The 20032-nt window shown below is 58.2% G+C and overlaps 1 protein-coding gene across 2 annotated transcripts in view; it reads left to right on the forward strand.

Annotated features, from left to right (window-relative positions):
• The window catches only part of BCR (BCR activator of RhoGEF and GTPase), a 99086-nt gene extending 80708 nt beyond the window's left edge, over positions 1 to 18378 (forward strand). For both annotated transcript variants that reach the window (XM_081252519.1, XM_081252520.1), the window contains exons 16-23: positions 474 to 605; positions 11492 to 11551; positions 12535 to 12644; positions 13940 to 14079; positions 14606 to 14740; positions 15505 to 15610; positions 16052 to 16214; positions 16553 to 18378. In XM_081252519.1, the coding sequence (XP_081108645.1) occupies positions 474 to 605; positions 11492 to 11551; positions 12535 to 12644; positions 13940 to 14079; positions 14606 to 14740; positions 15505 to 15610; positions 16052 to 16214; positions 16553 to 16642 (936 nt within the window). In that variant the 3' untranslated portion in view covers positions 16643 to 18378. The remainder of the gene's footprint in view (positions 1 to 473; positions 606 to 11491; positions 11552 to 12534; positions 12645 to 13939; positions 14080 to 14605; positions 14741 to 15504; positions 15611 to 16051; positions 16215 to 16552) is intronic.
• Positions 18379 to 20032: the final 1654 nt, after the last annotated feature.

Raw genomic sequence — 20032 nt, forward strand, 5'->3', positions numbered from 1 at the left:
GTAGAAAGGACAGAGATTTTCCGTGTCCCCCTGTCCCTGTTCCCCCTCCCCACCATTGACGCAGCAGAGTGGGACATTTGTCGTAATTGGTGAACCTCTGAGGACACATGCCCCAAAGCCCACAGAGTGTCTGCATTTGTAACCAGCACCCCAGAGCTTCTGGTGCATGTGGTGCGGGGACCACGCTGTGAGATGCTGGCTTAAGGAGCTTGGATTAGGTTTGAGAGGCGCTCAGAGCTTCCAGAAGCATCCAGACTGGGCCACGGTGTGATGCTCACAGGGAAGTGGCTTCCGAGGGTCTGCATCGTGGGACGAAAGTGAGGAGAGTCTCGACGCGGGGCCTCCCGGGGCAGCTCGGGAGCTATCTGTGCAGGAGCCGCAGTTCAGAGGCCCCTTCAGCCGGCAGCACTGACCCCCACTCACCAGGGCCCCCCCAATTAACTCGGGGCTTTCCTTCTCTCTCGGGGCCACAGGAGTTTGAGATCGAGCTGGAAGGCTCACAGACCTTGAGGATACTGTGCTACGAGAAGTGTTACAACAAAAGCAAGATCACCAAGGAGGACGGCGAGAGTGCAGACAGGATCATGGGGAAGGGCCAGGTGCAGGTGAGGCTGCCGCCGTCTGCTCCCTGCAGGGTCCTGTCTGCCCCCACCACCGCCATGTAGTCGTCCCCCAGCCCCGGACGCACTCACCCCAGCTCCAGATGCTCTGTGTTCTTCCCCACTTGACACTCAGGGACACTGAGACGGGGGTGAGGCAGGCCTGGCTCTGAATCATCCGCCGTGGGAGACCTGGGCTGGCACCTTCGTGGGTCCTTTTCTTCCCCTCTGTCTGTCTGTCATGCCCCGTCTTGTCCCCAAAGGAATTTCAGATCCACCTGTTTTTCCAGTGGGGCTGCCATGCCTCCATGGCCTCCAGAAGACCCCCAAGGCAGGCCGCTGAGTTGGTGCCCTGGGTTGCAATTGGCAATTGGCAATTAGGAGCTTCCTCTTCTTGGAAAAGCATGAGAGTCTGAGTCTACCTGCCTGACCTCGCCTCTCTGGCTTCTAGACTCAGATTCCAGGGGGTGCAGCTGCATCCCTCCTGGGCCACAGGGAGTTGTCATAGGAGCCCCTGGTGGGCCAGGAGTGTCTGTACAGGACCAGAGAGGGGTCCCAGGTCCAAGCCATTTGGGCCCTCAGTCCTTTCAGTTTACCCAGGCCCTGGAAGCACCCCACCCCCACCCCCCAGCTCTCGCACTGCTTGGCAGGCAGGAGCTGCATCACCTGCCTTGCGCTTCTTGCAGCCTCACCTGCACGGTTCTGCCCGCCGTGGAGAAAGCCCTGGTACCCTCTTTCCTTACGGGGCATCTTACTGGACCCAGCTAAGTGGGTTCCTCCCTGCTCTGCCCTGGAGGTGGGCCCTGACTGTTCCTCACTCCCCCTGGTGCCCCGAGACCCCTGGATGAGGCCTCCTGGCGGGGGAGTGGTTGGACATTCCAGGTGCCAGTCAGAGGACAGGGCTCTCCAGGAAGCCCCGCCTCCCTTCCCTGGGGCAGGAAGTGAAGATCCTCACAGCAGGAATGACAGGAGAAAGGGTGACTCATCCCTGGGTAGTTCATCATCTCTGTTGGCAAGCCTGGGAGTCACCACTCCAGCTGGCTGGCTTCCCCACCTTGGAAGCTTATTAGGGAATTTGATGGCTCAGGGTCTCCAGGGACCCCTGTACATTGAGAGCAGGTCTGAAAGCAAAAACGCCCCTCTGATCACCCTGTTCTGCTCCCCTCACCCACCCACCAGCTGGCGCCACAGGGCAAGACAAAGACACAGGGAGAGGAAGCCAATGACACCTGGGGCTGGGCTCTCCTAAGGTGGAGACGGCCCAGGGTAGGAGGGGACACCAGTCCGGGACGACACTCTAGTGAGCCCGCTGAGGTTGGGGTGCGTGTTGGGGAGCAGGGCGGCAGCCTTGCCCTGCCCAGGGAAGGCAGGACTCATGGCCCCTCTTGGGTGGGGATGGTCCACGAAGGCCGGCTCCTGGTCCAGGGTCGCTTGGCGGCTGTCCTGGACCTGAGACCTGCCTGTGGCTTCGATCCTGGGTGAGAGGGGGATGGTCCCTCCTTGCTCCCCGTCAGCCCAGGGTTCAGTTGGGCCAGTTTTAGGGTCTTGGTTTAGAGCTGGGCTTCTGGGTGGAAAAGCAGAAAGGCAGGCCAGGATTTATCAGTCGTCCCACCTCTGGCGTCCCAACCAGGGACCTGTGGCCAGCCAGGTCCCTCCCTCCACCAGGGACACGCTGCGTGAGCTTGGCAGACAGGGTGCTGCGTGGGTGGCTCCTGTGGGTGCTGCCTGGTATTTCCTGCCTTGCGGCTCATGTGCATTGACTCCCCGCAGTGATCTTGAGACCCAGCCTTGTGTTTCCACATAGATATTGTCCACCCTCCTGGCTTTATGTGGAATCCCATGGATTCCAACCTCACTGCTGGGCCGTTTTGTTCTTGATGGATGCTAGGGCAGTCCCCAAACTGTGCTGTTCCGTGAGTGTCCTGAGCTGGATGCCTTTGAGTGCCGCCGTGTTTAGGCACCTGTCATCGCTCTGGTCCTTAGTCGTCGCCTCTGCTGCTCGAGGATGGCTGGCTCCCTTTGCTCCCTCCCCCTCCCCTCCGTGTCTGCACCTGCCCCCAGCCCCGGCGTCCCTCACCCACACGCATCTTGCAGAGCCTATCTTGCAGAGCCTACGATGAGCTGACAGGCTGGTGCCCGGCTCCTTTTCTTGGCTCCGGTTCCTCCAACCTTTGACGCCAGTCACCTGCACCCTCCACGGCTGGGGTCCCAGGGGTGGTGGACTTTGAACTGGGGCCTCGAAGCACTGCCGCTGGTAACCGAGGGTCTCAGAAAGGAAAAGAGGAAAGAACTGACACTCGTTTTCCTCCTTTACTGAGTCAAGCCGTCTTTGGAAACCCTCTGCCTTGATACATCTTGATGTAAACAAAACATTTCCTTGTGTTCACACTTGTGTTCTCCGACAGTCAGGGGGTACCAGGTGAGTGCCTGCCCCATCCGGGGAAGACGTGAGCGGTGAGGTTAGGGGGCTGGTGGGGGGCGTCTCCCCGAGTCCCTGCTGCTCCCAATGTCTGATCGCAGCCTGCGCTTCCCCGTCCACGGTGCTTTGAGCTCCTCAGACAGTCCTCCTTCCAGTAGGACCCAGACATGAGATGGGAGGGGGGGGACTCTGTTAAAAAATACATTCATGGCCTTGTTAAACCAGCAATGTGGACTTCATTCCAGGGGGCTGTCGAAATAGAGAGAGATGGGGCTCAGCTCTGAAAACAACAAGGAAAGGTGGGAATTTACTGCCCGGGGGACAGGGAGCAGATGGAAAATGACTGAGAACATCAATAAAGGTAGTAGTAAAATAACACCAGGGCCAAGGGGGGTTCTGGCTAAGCCGACCTAATGGGATTCTTGCTAAAGGCAGGCCCAGGTGATCAGACATCACCAGGGGATGGTGGGGAATGAGTAGCTTGGTCAGATGTCGAGGTTGGTTAGATATCGAGCGAGGATGGGGGATTCTTGCTAAACTGACTTAGCAGGATTCTTGCTAAAATTGACCTCTTGAGGACATGCCCCAGGGACAAGACCTACAGGCATAGCTCAGATATACTGCAGTATAGCAAGTCATGTGAATTTTCTGGTTTCCCAGTGTGTATAAAGGTTATGCTTACACTGTACTGAAGTCTAAGTGTGCAATAGCATTATGTCTGAAAAAACAATGTAAGTACCTTAATTAAAAAATACTTTATTGCTGAAATATGCCAAGCAGCATCTAACAATGCAGGTTGCCACAAACCTTCAGTTTGTAAAAACGCAGTATCTGCAGAGCACAGAAAAATGAGGGATGCTTGTAGTTGGAAAGCAGCTCTGAGAAGCCTGTAGATTTGAGTCAAGGAGAGACTGTCAAGTCGCCCACCCCCACTGCACCTCCTGGGACCTGGGGTGAGTCATAGCTGTGTCTGCCCAAACTCCTTTCCTCACCTGTAAAGGGGTGGGGGTCATGGAGCTGTGCGTGGGGGCCTTCAGTGTCAGCTGCTGCTATTATTATTATTATTTGTCGTCACTATTGTTAGTGGAAAAGGCTGGTTTTGGCTCCGCCCCCTCATCTCTGCTTCCCTGGGAGACACAGTGGGAAACCCCACCCTTGAGCCATCATCACCCCGGGGAGGATCCCAAAGGAGCAGGAGGGACGTTTGTGACTCAGGCTGTAGGCAGCCGGGGGGACCTTGTTTATGAATCAGGATCCTCAAGAGGAAGAAGGAAGGAAGTCAGGGGAGAGTGGTCATGCCAGCGACACCCTGGGGCCCCAGCCAGGCCTCCTTCTCCCTCCCCCTCCCCCACGGATGCCTGTTTTCTGTGGAGGGTCCACCTTGGGGAGGGCGTCCATGACTCCCGGGGCCCAGCTTTCCTGAGTTGGGGCTTTTCCCAGTAAATCCAGGTGCCTTCCAAGCCAGCCCACGTACGAGAGGTGTGTGGCCCTGCATGTCCTGCTGTGGGGTTGGGGGGGGGCGGCGCATGCCTACATCCCCCAGGTGCTCCCTGCCCCGTGTACACACCTTAACTCGGAAGCTGAGTGGAGAGCCCTTCCCATGGCGGGGGGAGGTGCAGCACCCCAGAGTGTCCGACGGGGGCCATGGAGAAGTGGGAGCCAGCCAGGGGTCAGTGGGCCCCAAGGGGCCAGGGATGGAAATCGGACACACCTGCCTGGGCCAGAGGTGTCAGTATCATCTGGGGAGCTAGGTCCCAGTCCCCCAGGTTAGGGTTCTGGATCCATGTGTTTTTACCCCCCTGTTGGTGTCGGTGAGTGGCGGGTTCAGGAACCGCTGGCTGGATTCTCAGGTTTCGGCCCCTGCTCTTCAGGTGACCGTCCTGGGTGAGTTGCCAGGTCCCGCTTCCCTCCCCGAGAGATGGAGCCCCCGCGAGAGGAGGGTGGGGGACTCTCCCTCCAGAACCCAGGGTGGGTGAGCTGGTTAGCTCAGAGCACCAGCCAGGGACCAGGAAGGAAGAGGGACAGGCTGTCCAGTGGGGACGTGGCCCCGGGGTCGTTGAGGGCAGGTGTAGAGGTCCCAGTGAGCTCCCTCTTCAAGCCAGATCTGAGGCTCAGCGAGCTGTCTGTCCTCAGACCCCAGGAGCCCGCTGTGCCACCCTAGTGATCGATGGCCTCTGTGCGCCAGGCCCCGGGGAGCCCGAGGACAAGAAGACAGCTGCCCCCAGCCTTCACGGTCCAGAGCTCAGAAAGGAGGATGCTGCAGACTGGCCTCGAGCCGGAGCAGGCCCTGCCTGGGGCAGCCAGTGGCCTTGATGGTGCAGTTATGTCAGAGGAGGGAGGAGTCAGGACAGATGCCTTCACTGAGGGTCATTGCGTCTGGGGCTTCAGAAGCTGGTTCCCTGAGTGGAGATGAGCACATCCTAAGCTCCAGGAGCAGCCAGATTCATGGGGATGTAGGGGGTGCCGTGGTCTGAGGAGTCGCTGGGCCAGGACAGGGGCCCCAGTGCGCCAGCATGTCCTGGGTAGGGAGCGGTGGGCATCACCAGGGTCAGCAAAGCCCAGGGAAAGTGGAGCCTCACACTATCGTGAATTTCTTCCTTCAGTTTTCCTTCTCTCGCTTCCCTGTGCAATGTCCTGTCTCTTCTGCTCAGAGGATAACTTTATATCACATCCTAGAATTTTGTCTTCTCCCATTTCCCTTGCTCTTGTGTGTGTCTTGCTCGGCTCACAACTCAGGTTCTGATGGGAGCATCAGAAGTGATTTTTTTTTTTAATGTTTTATGTCTTATGTGAGCGTCACGGGTGAGACTGGGGCCTCGGGTGTCTGGTTTGACCCTCGCTTTATTTGAGACTACAGCTCGGGGCCGGCTCGGGGTGGGACACGGTTTCCCAGACTTCTCCTTCAGCCGGGAAGCTTGTACCCAAACTGGGTATGGGCAAGGGGGTCCAACTGTGCCCCTTTTGGGGCGTCCTGACACCCACACTCCAGCCATCACCAAGCTATGAGGTATACCCACTCTCAGTCAGTCTCCCCATTCGACCACCAGTTCTGGGCCATTGTGCCCCAGGAGCCCAAGGGAGTGCCTGGCAACATCACCAGATGTGGAAGTGCCACCAAGACTTGTACACACATGTTCTCAGCAGCACAGACCATGACAGCCTCAAACTGGAAAGAACCCAAGCATCCACCAGCTGCTGGTGAGTAGATAAACAAAATGTGGCGTGACCATACTGTGGAATAGTATGCAGCCATAAAAAGGGAAGGATGTTCTGACACACTACAACGTGGATGAACCTTGAGGACCTTCTGCTCAGTGAAATAAGCCAGTCACAAAAGGACAAATACTGTCTGATTCCTCTTGAATGAGGTACCCAGGGTAGTCAAGTTCATGGAGGCAGAAAGTAGAATAGAGGCCACTGTGGGGGTGGGGGTGGACAGAGAGTTATTGCTTAATGAGGCAGTTTCTGTTTGGGAAGATGAGCAGGTTCTGGAGATGGACAGTGGGGATGGTTGCACAACACTGTGTATGTACATGTTTACATTACGTATTATATGCATGTATGTCTGGGCACAGAGATACCACAATGAATGAAACAGAGAAGGCCCTGTCCTCGGGGTGCTTGCATTCTAGCAGGAGAGATACACACCAGCCAAAGTGTGGATAAGAGCCCTGGAGACCCGTCGGGCAGGAAGGAGATGGGGAGGGGGCAGCTGATCCTGTCACAAGGTCCCCAAGTCACCTGCCATCAGGATCATCTCAGGACCATCCACGTTCCGTCCACATGGCCGTTCACCATGCCAGGGCCACTTGTGCACCTGGGGATGGAGGTGCGGTGGGGGGTCAGAGATGAATGGGGTGAGACTTGTAAAATGGGTGGTGATCGTTTTTCACAAACATTTGAGGAAGATTTTAGATGTTCAGCTGTAAAAGTTGTGAACATGTAAAACCACAAGAGCACATCCTTGTACGGATTCCCTGGAATTTGTCCTGAAGAAGCATCTCTCTGCCACCGTGGGGAGAGTGGTGCTGGGACCCAGTCCCCCCTTGGCTCTATTGTGGTCCAGTTTGGGACCCAGTATCTTTTCTTCATTAACTGACATACCATGCAATGCGTCCCTTTAAAGTAGGTAAGACAATGATCTTCAGTAACTTACAGCACTGTACAACCATCACCAACAATCCTGTTTGAGAATGTTTCCATCCACCCCAAACCCTTTCCCTGTTCCCACCCCCAGGCCCGGGCTGACCCGCTTTTTGTCTATAGATTTGCTCATTCTGCATGTTTCCTATAAACAGAACCATACTCCATGACGTGGCCTTTGTGACTGGCTTCCTCCACTTAGCAAAATGTTTTTGAGGGTCACCCGCGTCATAGAGCATTTACTTTATTCCTTTTTTGGCTGGACCACATCTCATCCGTGTATCCACACACCACGTTTTGTTTATCCATCTGTTCACCAGTTGATGGATACTTGGGTTGTTTCCAGCTTGGGCTTGTGATGGTTAATGCTCCATGAATGTGTGCATGGTCTGTGTGTTAACAGATGTTTTCCTCCTTCCTGTGTGGAGACCCATGAGGGGAATCGCCAGGTCAGGCAGCCAAGGTTAACTTTGTGAGGCGCTGCCCTGCTTTTCCAGAAAGGCCACAGCAGCTCACGTCCCCATGGTGGTGTCCGAGGGCTCCTGTTTCTCCACATCCTCCCTGACCCTTGTTACCATCTGTCTTTTTGATTGGCGCTGTCCTTTGTCTTTTTGGGTGATGCTGTGGCCTGGTTGGGGTCAGGGAAGGGCAGGAAGGAGTTAAAGATGTAGAGGATAGAGTTCCCGAGAATAGACTAGTGAGAGGAGAAGCAGGAGAGCAGATTCCCCTCCTGGGGGGAGTCTCTGGTCCCCTCTTAGGGACCACTCCAGGAAGTGGGTTACAGTGCAGACACGTGGGGCTCAGTCGGGAGGGCTGGGGAGGCCCCCCTGGACCGTCCTGGATATTGACAGTTTTCCAGAGCAAACTACAGTCTCCAATGAGGCTAGTGAGGAGGGAACAGCATTTCCTTTTTGGACAGTTCGGTCCTGCCACCGCCCAAGCTGGGGTGGGTGAGAAGATGCCCCGGGGTTGTCCGTCAGTGACCCGTTTGGCCGTGTCTGCTACAGAGCAGGCAAGGCAGTGCCTGGTCCTCAGCGCCTGCCCCATCCTCACCGCCTCCCTGGCCAGTCGCACAGGACCATCTTCCAGACAGACCTTGGGGCAACCATCCACCGGGCTTAGCGCCCACATTTGTTCCTCGGAGGCCCCCCTTGCCCAGCCCTAGGAGAGATAAACGGGGACCTGGACCTTCCTCCTGGGAAGACAGTTGTGAGCAGGCCCTGTGCCCACCCAGGCCCTGTCTCTGAGCAGTTGGCGCATTCCGTGCCGAGATCCCGACAGCGGCCCTGGGTTTTCCCTCGACTGCCATTTTCCAGTCCTCTCCCCTCCATGGTCCCCACTTGTTTACTTCCCTGTGCTTTCAATAGCCCAGGAGAGAGCGTGCCAGCCTTGAGTGTTGTTTGGGGCTGGACGGAACCGATCCGTGGCCTCACCGTTGTGTTATTCTCATGCTGCTTCCGCTCAGCACGCTCTGTTTGTTGGAGCTGAGCCAGCCTGGGGACCGTCTTCCCACTGGAGCCACCCGGGCAGCGCTGTGGCCCAGGTCTGCACTCTGGGGGCTAGTGCGTGCCCCGGCCTCTGGGGCCCGGTGGAGGTGGGGCTGGACGTCGGTGCTGGGGATGGATGGTGGCACCAAAACCCCTTGTTACTGGGCCAACTGGCTGTGCTCTGGGGGCTGTGGGATGTTCTCCCACCCGAGTCCAACCCCGGCAGTGCCTACCGTGATGGGGTCACTGGCTGCGGGGAGGTGGGGGGGGGTGTCCCCTGAGCACGTCTGCCCTGAGGCAGACTGGCCGGGCAGACACGGGTTACTCAGCGCCTCCAAAGTCACCGACAGGAAACCAGCCACTTGAGAAGGAAGCTTGGCTTTTCTGGGCTTTGGAGAAAATAGTGACGCATCGGAATTCCCAAAACCAATAGGCTGCTGGTGGGGGTGTTTTTCCCATACAAACAAAAAGTAGAACTCACGGGTGATGGGAAACTTTTCCCTTGGCTAGACTGCAGGGGCGGGGCTTCTCAAGAAGCCTGGTCAAAAGGCGGAGGAGGCCGGGAGCTCGCCGCACTGCTGCCCGTCGCGCTCCTGCCCTGCCACGCTCCTGTCCATTGCACTTCTGTCCATCACACCCCTGCCCTGCTGCCAACCCCTCGAGCAGCAGGGCTGAGGATGCGAGAGACGCCATGTGCAGCCGCCCTGCAGGGCTTCCTGCGGTACCTCCACCCCAGCCGGGCAGGCCGGAGACGGGTGGCCTCTGTCGAAAAGCACCTTTGTGCTCGCGGCACCGCCCTGTGGACACACATCCGAAACCTCGTGTGCAGGAGCAAGGTGGGCCTGCGGGTGGGCCGGGGATTCCTGGGTGGGTGGTGCCAGGCAGGGTCCCTGCCGCCCAGTGTCGGGCTCTGTTTCCCTCCCTGTCCCTCTGCTGGTCGGCTGGGGCTGGGCTGTGTGTGCCAGTCTCTGTCCTGGGAAGAGGGGAGGGGAGAGGGGCTTAGTGATTACCGTTCTTTGGAGGGAAAGGAAAGGTATCTTTCTGCTGCCATGTCTCCCTGTTTACAACTGCCAGAGGTGGAGGAAAACTGTCCCTTTCCTTGGGAGCAGGAAGAACCGTGCCTGCCCCCTTCCTTCCTGGGCGGCCGGGACACGGGAGTTGGGGGTGAGGGACCAGCAGTGCGCGTCCTTCCCTCCCGCCACACCTGGTCTGGTGGAGAGCTGGGAGCTCCACTGGCCCCAGAGCTGTGAGGGCCCTGGTGTCACCCCCCTGCATGCACCCTCCCCCAGAGGAGGTGTGACACCAGCTGGGTGTCAGGAAGCACCATGTGGGAGTGTTCTGTGACTGCTCTCTGCTCACAGACCTGCCCCTCAGGGTGGGGTCCCCACAGCCCAGGAGTGTGGCCCCCGAGACCCTCCTGGAAGAGAAGGAGAACCTGTCACCACACGGCCCAGGAGGGAGATGCTCTGCCTCCCTCTGTTTGTCTGTGTCAGTCTGTCCATGCATTTCAGAGCCTTGCGAATGGTACCCAGTAGGATCTAGAGGGGAGGGGAGGAAGGCTCACCCCCAGGAGTACCTGCGATGACCTCTGTGCCGAGTGGGGGCAGGGGGAGGGCCTGGGTGCACACACCTGAGAGGTAGGGCTTCAGGGCCTCACTTTCCAGCTGCCTCCCCTGCACACGGCCCAGGTGGCTGTCTCCTCTCGGGTCCCTTGCAGTGGATAAACAGGTGATGGCTGTCCTGAGCACACTGTGCGCAGTACCGCCATATGTTGGGGTGGGGTGCACGCGTGTGTAGCAATCATGAAGTGTGGTCCTGCTCTTAAGCAGCTTTCTAGTAGCAGAAATGAACCATCATCCAAAGCAAGCGATGAAATCCCGGGGCACCGTGCAAGGAGTGCCAGGCTATGTGGTGTCGGCTGGTGGCTCCCTGACCTCGCTTCATACCAGAATCACCTGGGCGGTTTTTGGTTGTGCTGCCGTCAATTCTGCAGAGACTAGGGAGGTATTTCTTTAACAAGAGCTCCCAGGTGCTTATTCGTCCAGCCCAACCCGCTGGTATAGAACATGTGCTCCCCAGAACAGGGGAAATGGAGCCCTTGTGGACAGGGGACACGCAGCCTGACCAGGAAGGTCAGGGCATCTTACAGCAGCACGGTCAGGTGACACTAAACAGCAGGGTCCCGAGGACCGGCGCTCGGACAGTGCTCTATGGGATAGAAGCGAGAGGGGCTGCAGGGAGCCTTTGTCCAGCCCCCGCGCCAGTGGTGTGATTTGGAGCTGGGCTCCGGGTCCTTCTGGGCCTGACTCTGAGCCATGGGCCTGGACTGGAGACCCCGCCTGCACGGGCTCCCACAGCCAGAGCTCGGGGCAGTGTCCCCAGCTCTTGGATGACACACCCCCAGGGAGATGCTTTTGAAATCGGGCTTCCCAGAGTCTGTCTAAATCGACTGTTCAGCCTCCTCCAAGCTGCATGAAGCACCTCTGATGCCGGGGGTGGGGGCAGGGAGCAGGACGGCAGGGCTGCCAGCACTGATGTTAGCTCCCATTGGGAAGGGACCGGAGGAGCAAGGTACAGTCCCCGAGCTGTCGCTGACTCATCCCCGGGGCAAGCCTGGGCTACAGGCAGCAAAGGTCTGGGAGCAGGAGGGCTCTGAGGTGCCAGGGGCTTCTAGCAGGTCCTCTCCTCTCTCAGGACCCCTCTTGGTCTCTAGATAGAGGTGCTGGCCAAGGTCTGGCCCCGATTCGACTTAGACATGGAGAAGTAGCAGGCTTGGGCTGCTGCCCAGCCAGGCTTCTGCACAGACCCCAGGGCATCTGATAATCATGGCCCCTTGCTTTCAGCTGGACCCCCAGGCCCTGCAGGACAGAGACTGGCAGCGGACCATCATCGCCATGAATGGGGTATGTACCCATGGGGCTGTGTTGGCACCCGCTTCCCGCCGAAGGCTGGGCTGGTCCCGGTCTCTACCAAAACAGTCGGAAGGAGGCTGAGCCTGAGCCGGTGTCTGAGGGGGAATGTGGCTGGAGGAGGCAGAGGCACCGTAGGGCAGAATCGCTGTGTGCAGGCAGGAGTCCGCCTGGTGGCTGGAGTGCAGTCACCCGCCAGGCACTGAGCATCCCTCCTCAAATGGCAATCCAGTGGCATCATGGGGACAGACAGGGCCTTGACCCTGGGGTCTGCCCGTAGAAACTAAGACCCCTGATTAGCCTTCAATGCCCCAGAAGGATTTTCTTTTTTTTACATCTTTATTGGAGTATAATTGCTTTACAATGGTGTGTTAGTTTCTGCTATATAACAAAGTGAATCAGTTATACATATACATATGTCCCCATACCTCTTCCCTCTTGCATCTCCCTCCCTCCCACCCTCCCTATCCCACCCCTCTAGGTGGTCAAAAAGCACCCAGCTGATCTCCCTGTGCTATGCGGCTGCTTCCCATTAGCTATCTATTTTACTTTTGGTAGTGTATGTATGTCCATGCCACTCTGCCCCAGAAGGATTTAGACGTTAAAAAGAAAAACTACTACCACACGCCAAAAAAGATCTGGGCATGTAGGACAAAATGTTACCATTTGATAATTCATCTTTTTGTTATATTATTCTCTATACTTTTTCTCTAGTGTTTTGTTGTTGTTATTAGAATTATATAAGAAAGAGAAGCAATGGGGTCGTTGGGGGAGGTTCTGCAGAAGCTGGTCCTTAGATCACCCTGACCATTCCTGGCTTTTGCTGAGTTGGACTAGGGGCCACCCCCCACCTGGACCTTACCCTGCTCGCCCGGGGCGGGGTGGTGGTGGATAGAATTGCTGAGATCCCAGGGCCCCTGGGAACACAGACTGTGAGGACCAGGAGGGTGAGAGGGTCATGCCCCCTCCACCTGCAGATTGAAGTGAAGCTGTCAGTCAAGTTCACCAGCAGAGAGTTCAGCTTGAAGAGGATGCCTTCCCGAAAACAGACGGGCGTCTTCGGAGTCAAGATCGCCGTGGTCACCAAGTGAGTGGTGAGGGGTTGGGGCTCATGCGTCCCTTGTCCCTAAGGACCAAGGACACCCCCTCGCCAGGTGTTTCTGGAGGAAAGAGCAGGTGTGGGTCTCCTGCTCTGTGCACAGTCACTGCACAGGGACACCTCCCAGGCCCTTGGAGCACTGTGCTCAGCTGCCTCCCATGTTTACCATGAAAGGTGTCCCCATAAGCTCAGGGGTGTCCCACCCCCTTCCTGTGCTGCCCGTGGAGCTGTGCTTGGCAGGGTTTTCTTCCCTCACTCGGAATTTGTCACGATCAGGCCTCCTGTTCAATGATGGAAACGCTGCCCCTTTGTCACAGGTCAGTTGCCAGGAGAAGCTTGTGTGTAGGTTTGAGGGCAGTTCTCAGGGACACAGGCCGCATCCTGCCAGAATCCATTCGCTTCCCCGATTTGGAATCTGGCCGGGCCCTGACCTCGCTGGTCGTCAGGCAGGGACCTGCGTCAGACGCTCCCTGGACATCTTTTGTGTCCAAACACTGCTCCCTGCTGCACCCCAGCCGTCCCCCCAGCACCTCCGGGTGGCTCAGGGTGGGAGCAGAGAGCACTGTCAGCAGGCACCCCAGAGAAGCGCTGCTTGTGAGAGTGTCTAGGGACAGAGCTTAGCTGGGCTCCCGAATGCAGTCACTAAACTAGACTGAAGCTGACGCTTCAGACAGCAAGTCTCCTGTGTGTGAAGTGCTCTTACCCCGGCGTCCTGCCTGGAGCTACTGGAATTGTCCGTTGTTAGGACGTGGAAGAGAAAAGTGTAGGATCACAGAAGTCTGAGCACTGGCATGAGGCGGCCCCATGGAGCTGGTCCGCTGGCCGGGCTGCCTACTAGGCTTAGGGCTCACCTCTGCCCCAGGCCTGAAGGGGTCAGGATTTTCCTCTCGCACAGCAGGTAGGGGGCAGGGCTGAGACCATGTCCCCTGACCTGACTCAGAGACCAGACCGCTTTCCAGGACCCTTGCAGTCACCTGTTAACCCAGGGCCTGGGATCTTTTAACTGACTTCCAGTGGCTGACCTCACTTAGAAAAGCCTCCTGACTGTCCCTCAAAGGTTGTGTGTGACTTGTAGGGTGTCCAGCCATCTGGAGCTGTTGGAAAGGCCCCGATAAGATATAAGCAGTGATAATCGTGAAATCTCAGAACAGAGGGAGAACACACAGAAGGCTCTGGGTGTGCCCAAACCTGGGTGCTTCAGGTGTGCAGAGAGGTGCGGGGATCAGCCCCACTGCAGCCCAAGCCAGGGCTGCCAGGCACTGAGGGCGTCCCCTCCCCTGCAGGAGGGAGCGTTCCAAGGTGCCCTACATTGTGCGCCAGTGCGTGGAGGAGATCGAACGCCGGGGCATGGAGGAAGTGGGCATCTACCGCGTGTCTGGAGTGGCCACCGACATCCAAGCACTGAAGGCGGCTTTTGACGTCAGTGAGTGTCGGGCTGGGCAGTGCGGGATGGTGGTGTGGGCACAGTGCCCAAGCTGAGATGCCGGCGTGCCCGTTTATGTTACAATGAGAAGGAAATGGTGCTGTGGGAGGAGGTTCTGCACAAGCCAGTTCTTAACCCGTCCTGACCACACGGGCGTGGCTCTTGCGGAGTTGGACCAGGGGCTTCCCTGGGGGCGGCCCCATCTCGCACCGGGGCTCCGCCTGCTTGACCCCAGCCGGGAGTGGAAAAGAGGTGCCAACCAAAGCCCAGGGGTCAGTGTGTCTGGCTGCAGAGAAGCCGGTGGAACTGCCCCAATTGCCAGATAAGGACACGAGACCTCAGAGGGTCCTGGCAGTGGAAGGGGACAGAGCCGGGACTTCGGCCTGGCCTGGAGCCCTGGACGTGTGGGCCCAGCCCCAGTTACAGCTCCCTTTGGGTGGCCAGCATGGGCCCGGCCTGTGGCTCAGAGGGTAGAAGCGACTCGGGGTCCATTGTGGGCCTTGTTCTACGTCTGCGCTCTCTCCAGACAACAAGGACGTATCGGTGATGATGAGCGAGATGGACGTAAACGCCATTGCCGGGACGCTGAAGCTCTACTTCCGAGAGCTGCCTGAGCCCCTCTTTACCGACGAGTTCTACCCCAACTTCGCCGAGGGCATCGGTGAGTGAGGGGGGTCAGGGGCGAGGTGAGGGAACCCGAGTTTCAGCCCAAACCCTGCGTGTGGCGGGGGACCGAGAACCAAGCCGGTCCTGAGAGGCCTCTGCCCATCCTCAGCGGACTGCCCGCTGTCCCGGTCCCTCCAAGTCGCCCAAGAGGCAGCAGCAGCTGGCACTGCTGTGGACACGCCTGGGTGCAGGGTCCCGGAGGCCACTGTCCTCCTCACCTACCCCAGGTCCTGGCCCCGTCAAGCAGGGCTTCAAGCCCGACCTGACCCCCAGTCCACCTGGAGGGTGGGGAGCACTGGCGCATGGGGCAGCTGCGGCCTCCGCACCTCCCTCCAGGGCTGTTCAGCAGAGGACCTGGCCCCCTGGGTGCACAGGGTGATGTGATGAGGGGGCCTTGGGGCCTCGTGGCCCTCCTGCTTGTCACTCTTCCTGCTTTATTCCAAGCCCGGCTTCCCCTGCCTTGGGCTCTTCCGGACAGGGGGCGGGAACAGCCGAGTGTGCCAGGAGGGCAGCTGTGCCCGGCGCCTCCTGCCGCTGGTCCCTTTGGTGCCGTTGACCCCTTTGAGATTCAGAAAAGGCGTCCAGGGTGGCTGGCTCCCCACCCCAGCTCCCACCACAGCGTCCTCAGTGGGGGCCAGTGCTGTGAGGCAGGACGGTGACGGCCCTGGGCTGTCCTGTGCCCTCCGACACGGGCCCTGGGAGAGGCCTCCAGCCCATGCTTGTGACCCTGAGAAGTAACCGCCCCCCCGCCCCCCGTAGCGCTCTCAGACCCCGTGGCAAAGGAGAGCTGCATGCTTAACCTGCTGCTGTCACTCCCGGAGGCCAACCTGCTGACGTTCCTCTTCCTTCTGGACCACCTGAAAAGGTAACCCCAGCTCCTATGTGGAGGCTCAGGGCTCCGGGACCCCCAAGGGCAGCAATGAGGGGGGTCCTCCATGCTCCGCTGTCTCCCCAGTGTCAGACTCCCCGGCACCCAGGGCCTTCTCTCTGCACCTGCCCCGGTCTGTGGTTATCCCCTCTGGGTACCAGAGCCACTGCCACCCCCATCCCTCTCTGCCACAGCAAGTGGTGTGCTCGGATCACCACCACCACCGCCCCCCATCCATCCCAGAACCGGCCCCTCCACCTGGTGGCCTTGAGCACTCTTCATCCCGGGCCCCTCTGACCCAGAAGAGCCAGGGTGGGGTCTGCTTTCTGCACAGCTGGGGCTGAGCCCTTCCTCCCTGGGTGGCCTGGGTCCCCGCCCACCTCCATCCTCAAGGTGGTGTCACAGCAGCACCCGCTCTTCTGCCTCGGCCCTCCGCAGGGTGGCAGAAAAGGAGACAGTGAACAAGATGTCCCTGCACAACCTCGCCACCGTGTTCGGCCCCACGCTGCTCCGGCCCTCAGACAAGGAGAGCAAGCTCCCTGCCAACCCCAGCCAACCCATCTCCATGACCGACAGCTGGTCCCTGGAGGTCATGTCCCAGGTACGATGGCCCTTGCCACCCGGCCTGACACAGGTGCCCTCTGTCTGCCCCTCCCTGCGTCCTGCCGGTGGTTCCCACCGAGTTGTGCAGGGTGGGTGTCCAAGGTTTGGAGAGGGACTTGTCCAGGGCCACAAGGCAGGGAGGAGTGGGGAGGACCCAGGCCACCGCTTTTTCCTCTGCACCTTTGTGGGGTTTCTCAGGGCCCGCCCCACCTGGCCATCCTTTAGGGGCAAGCAGATCTCTTGCTGTGAGGGGCTTGTGTCACCAGCAGGGCCCTCGTGGCTCTGCTGGAAAGGCCTCTTCTCTGAGCCGCTGTCCCCTCCTGCTCTGCCCGGCAGGTCCAGGTGCTGCTGTACTTCCTGCAACTGGAGGCCATTCCTGCCCCAGACAGCAAGAGACAGAGCATCCTCTTCTCCACCGAAGTCTAAAGGCCCAACTCCACCTCCAAGATGGCGGCAGAACGGCCTGGGAACCCCTAGGGAAATGGGCTATCCACAGAGCAGGAACCGAACCTTCTAGAGGAGTCATTAGGCCACCCCCCAGGGCCAGGCTGCTGCCAAGAGACAACTACCCAAGGCAAAAGGCCAAGTGGCCTGGGCAGTTCCAGGGCCACCTCCGGTGGGGCCTGAGAACTCTGGGCTGGCCTCAGACTGTGGTTTTCTACGCCGCCACCAGAGGGCGCCCCAAGCCAGCCCTCGTGTCTCCGGTCACGGGCCTGGGCGGGACCAGGCAAAGGGAGTGGTTTTTACGAATTTAACTTATGAGAGTTTAAAGATTTCTACTGGATCACTTGTGGAGATGCATCCTCTCCAGGGAGAAGGGAACAGGAGCAGATTCCCTTGGTATCGTGTCTTGAATAAATACTGCTGCTGCTTCGTGCCCAGGGGCCAGGCCCTGTCCAGCGTGGGTGGGGGCGTTTCGATTTCCCAGACTTAGAAATTCAACTCCTGTTTGTAACAGGGTTTGAAAAGCTAAATCTACACTGTTCCTTTCTTCTTTCTTTCTAGAAGGATTTGCGCAGAAATGGGTCTTCTTCCTGTTCTATCCTGTTGCTTTGTTTTTGCTGATCACGTGCCCCTCGGAAGGCAGCTCCCTGCGGAGCTGCGTAACTTCCAGGACTGGACACCAGGGGAGGGAGGCCCAGGCTGCGCACTTTATGGCTGGTTGTCTAGGGAGAGTGATCCTGTTCACCATCCCGACTGCCCCACCAAGCACGCACTCTCCTCGTCAGCTCAGAAAGGCCTTGATCTCTGGCCTCCTCCGGCCTGTGGCCCATCTACCCCCAAATCTCCCTTCCCCTAATCATGTCCCCCCCCGCCCCAGATCACTTCATTCCTAGCTCTTTGCTACACACACTCAGCAAACTTTTGTAAAGTTTTCCTCTGGGCGGCGGCAGCTTACCGACAGCTTGTTTTAAACTTTGATCTGAATAGCCTTTTGATACTTGAATATTTTTAAGTTTTATACATAGTTTCTAATTTTTTTCCTGACAGATTCAGATTCCTAATAAGATGTTAGAATGTACTCTGTGGACAATCTATGTCCCAGCGGCATCTCGTCTTCCCCTGAGCGCCAGCTCTGTTTCCATCAGGAACCACTTCTGAAGTCTCCTGAGCATCTGGAATTGGGGTGGGGGGGATTAGGAACAGGCTGGGCCGAGGATAGGGGCTCCCATCCCGAAGCAGGTGGAGGGACAGAGCCCCCCACGCTCCACACACCTGTGCGGAAGCCAGGATGCGCCTGGTAACCCTCCTGACCATCTGACTTAGAGGACAGAGAACTGGGGAAACCACTAAGTATTTTGAAGAAACAAGTCTGTGAAGAATTGCATCACTTTTTTCAAAAAAGGGATGGGGGCAAGGAGAGAAGAAACTTCCATGCTGGACTTGCAGGAAGAGAGGATGTAGCTGAACCGGAGGAGGGATGCGGTGGCATGACTCAGGAAAAGGCGTTTGCTTGTCACGCGATTAGACTAGTAACAGGTGGCACTGTCCGGGACCCTTCCCGTGTCCCTGGCTGGGTGGGAAGGCTCAGCTGGTGTGTCAGCGGGCAGCTCCTGCCCGAGGTCAAGGCACACAGGGGGCCACGTGCCCCCCCAACTCTACCCTCTGCTCGTGGACCTGCGGAGGCAGGGACGGAAAAAGAAGTCACTCGAAGGTCTTAAGTCTGCATACTGTATTTATTTAGTTGTACTTTTTTCTCGTGAGGAGAGCAGACCCACCGTTTTAAAGCAGTGCTGCTCTCCTGGGGGATGAGGGCGAGGAGCAGGGTCCTCTGTGCTTTGCGTGTCTCTGGGATCCATAGGTTTCCCGGGCCTCCAGTCCCTGGCCTCTTCTGGCCTGGCTTCCCATCCCCGTCTGGCCCTGCAGGGGGAACACACTTTACTTAGAAAAGCTAGACCTGGCCCCAGTTTCTTTTTCCCTGGAGTCTCATGATTTGCGTCTGTCGCATTGAAACTGGAAAGCAATCTCTCAGTGTCTGTGCCAATTTTCGTTCCTTCCCCCCATCTCCTTCCTCTATTTGCTTTTTATTTATGTAGGATGCGTGGCATTTAGTGATGGAATGACCACTCTTTCTTGTTCAGCTGTCAAAGCACTCCTTTGCCGAGCCTCAGTGGTGGTGGTCGCTTTGGGTCGCTGGGCGCCCCTGTCGTCCATCTGACACTCAGGCCTGAGGGTCGGCAAAGCCGGTGGGCAGGTGATTACCTGGAGGCCAGACGTGACCTTCCACAAGGCTCAGCCGCTGGACTTGGCAGCGAGAAGTGACGCCTCGCTGTCTGGGCCCTAGGTCTGGGTCTGGAGCCTGAGCAGAGGGCAGCCCAGCCTCGGGCTGCAGGTGGCAGGCAGTCTCTCCGCAGCCACATGTCTGAGTTTGAGCTCGGCCATGTCTGTACCACCACAGGGGAAAGGACAGCTGCCACTTTCATTAAAGTTCCCCGAGACGACTTGTATCAGTGGTGATGGCTGCAGTAGAAAGAAACACCGTGATCAGAGCCTCTGGGAGCATCCCCGGAGCCACTGGGTTGGGGCTGAGGATGGGCTTTGGAGCTGGAAGAAGAAGCAGGTGGAGTGGAGAGGTGGGTGTCCAGGAGGCCTCCCTGAGGGTAGTGGGCACTGCTGGGGACAGGCCAGGCCCAGGGCGCCCACTTGCCCACAGGCAGTCGCCCCGCTGAGCATGGGGCCGTCTGGTTTGGGACGAACGGCAGAGGGGACACCAGCCGTGCCAAGCCCAGGGGCAAGGAGGGCTCCAGCCTCACAGAGCCTAGCCTTGCACGAGCCCCTCAGCCTCTGTGGTTTCCGGTGGTGCTGCCAGGTGCGGCCTTTCTGTTGCCAGCAGACGGGACATGGGTCACTCTTAGCCGTTACCAGCCTTGCCCACAGAAAAAGCCACCCAGCTTACAGGGAAGCCACGCCCAGGTGGAGAGGGGTGTGCAAGATGGACTCTGCTGATGCAGCTTGGGACGAGCTGGGGTCACACCCACTCGGACCCCTATTGCCATGCTCGGTGCCTGTCAGCCAGCACTCCGAGGCTCCCCCAGGGTCTTCATGTACACCATGCCATCTGCCCACTTGACACCTGCTGATAAGGAAAGGGCTGCCACTGGCCCTCCTCCAAGTATTTGGCCCCTAAAAGGCTACTTAGCTCTCTCTATGCCTACCTTCCTATTTGAAAATCTGTTCTAAAAAAAGAAAAAGCCCCATTGCATCTCTTACTAGGAGTTGATTTTGGGGGCAAGCTGACTGTCCCCATGTTCCTGAGAGCAGGGTCTGTGTCCAGCCAAGCCCAGGCCAGTGGCATAGCCCAGGGAGCAAGACCGT

This window comes from Mesoplodon bidens, assembly GCF_964165515.1.
Source record: "Mesoplodon bidens genome assembly, chromosome: 13".
NCBI classification, from domain to species: Eukaryota; Metazoa; Chordata; class Mammalia; order Artiodactyla; family Ziphiidae; genus Mesoplodon; species Mesoplodon bidens.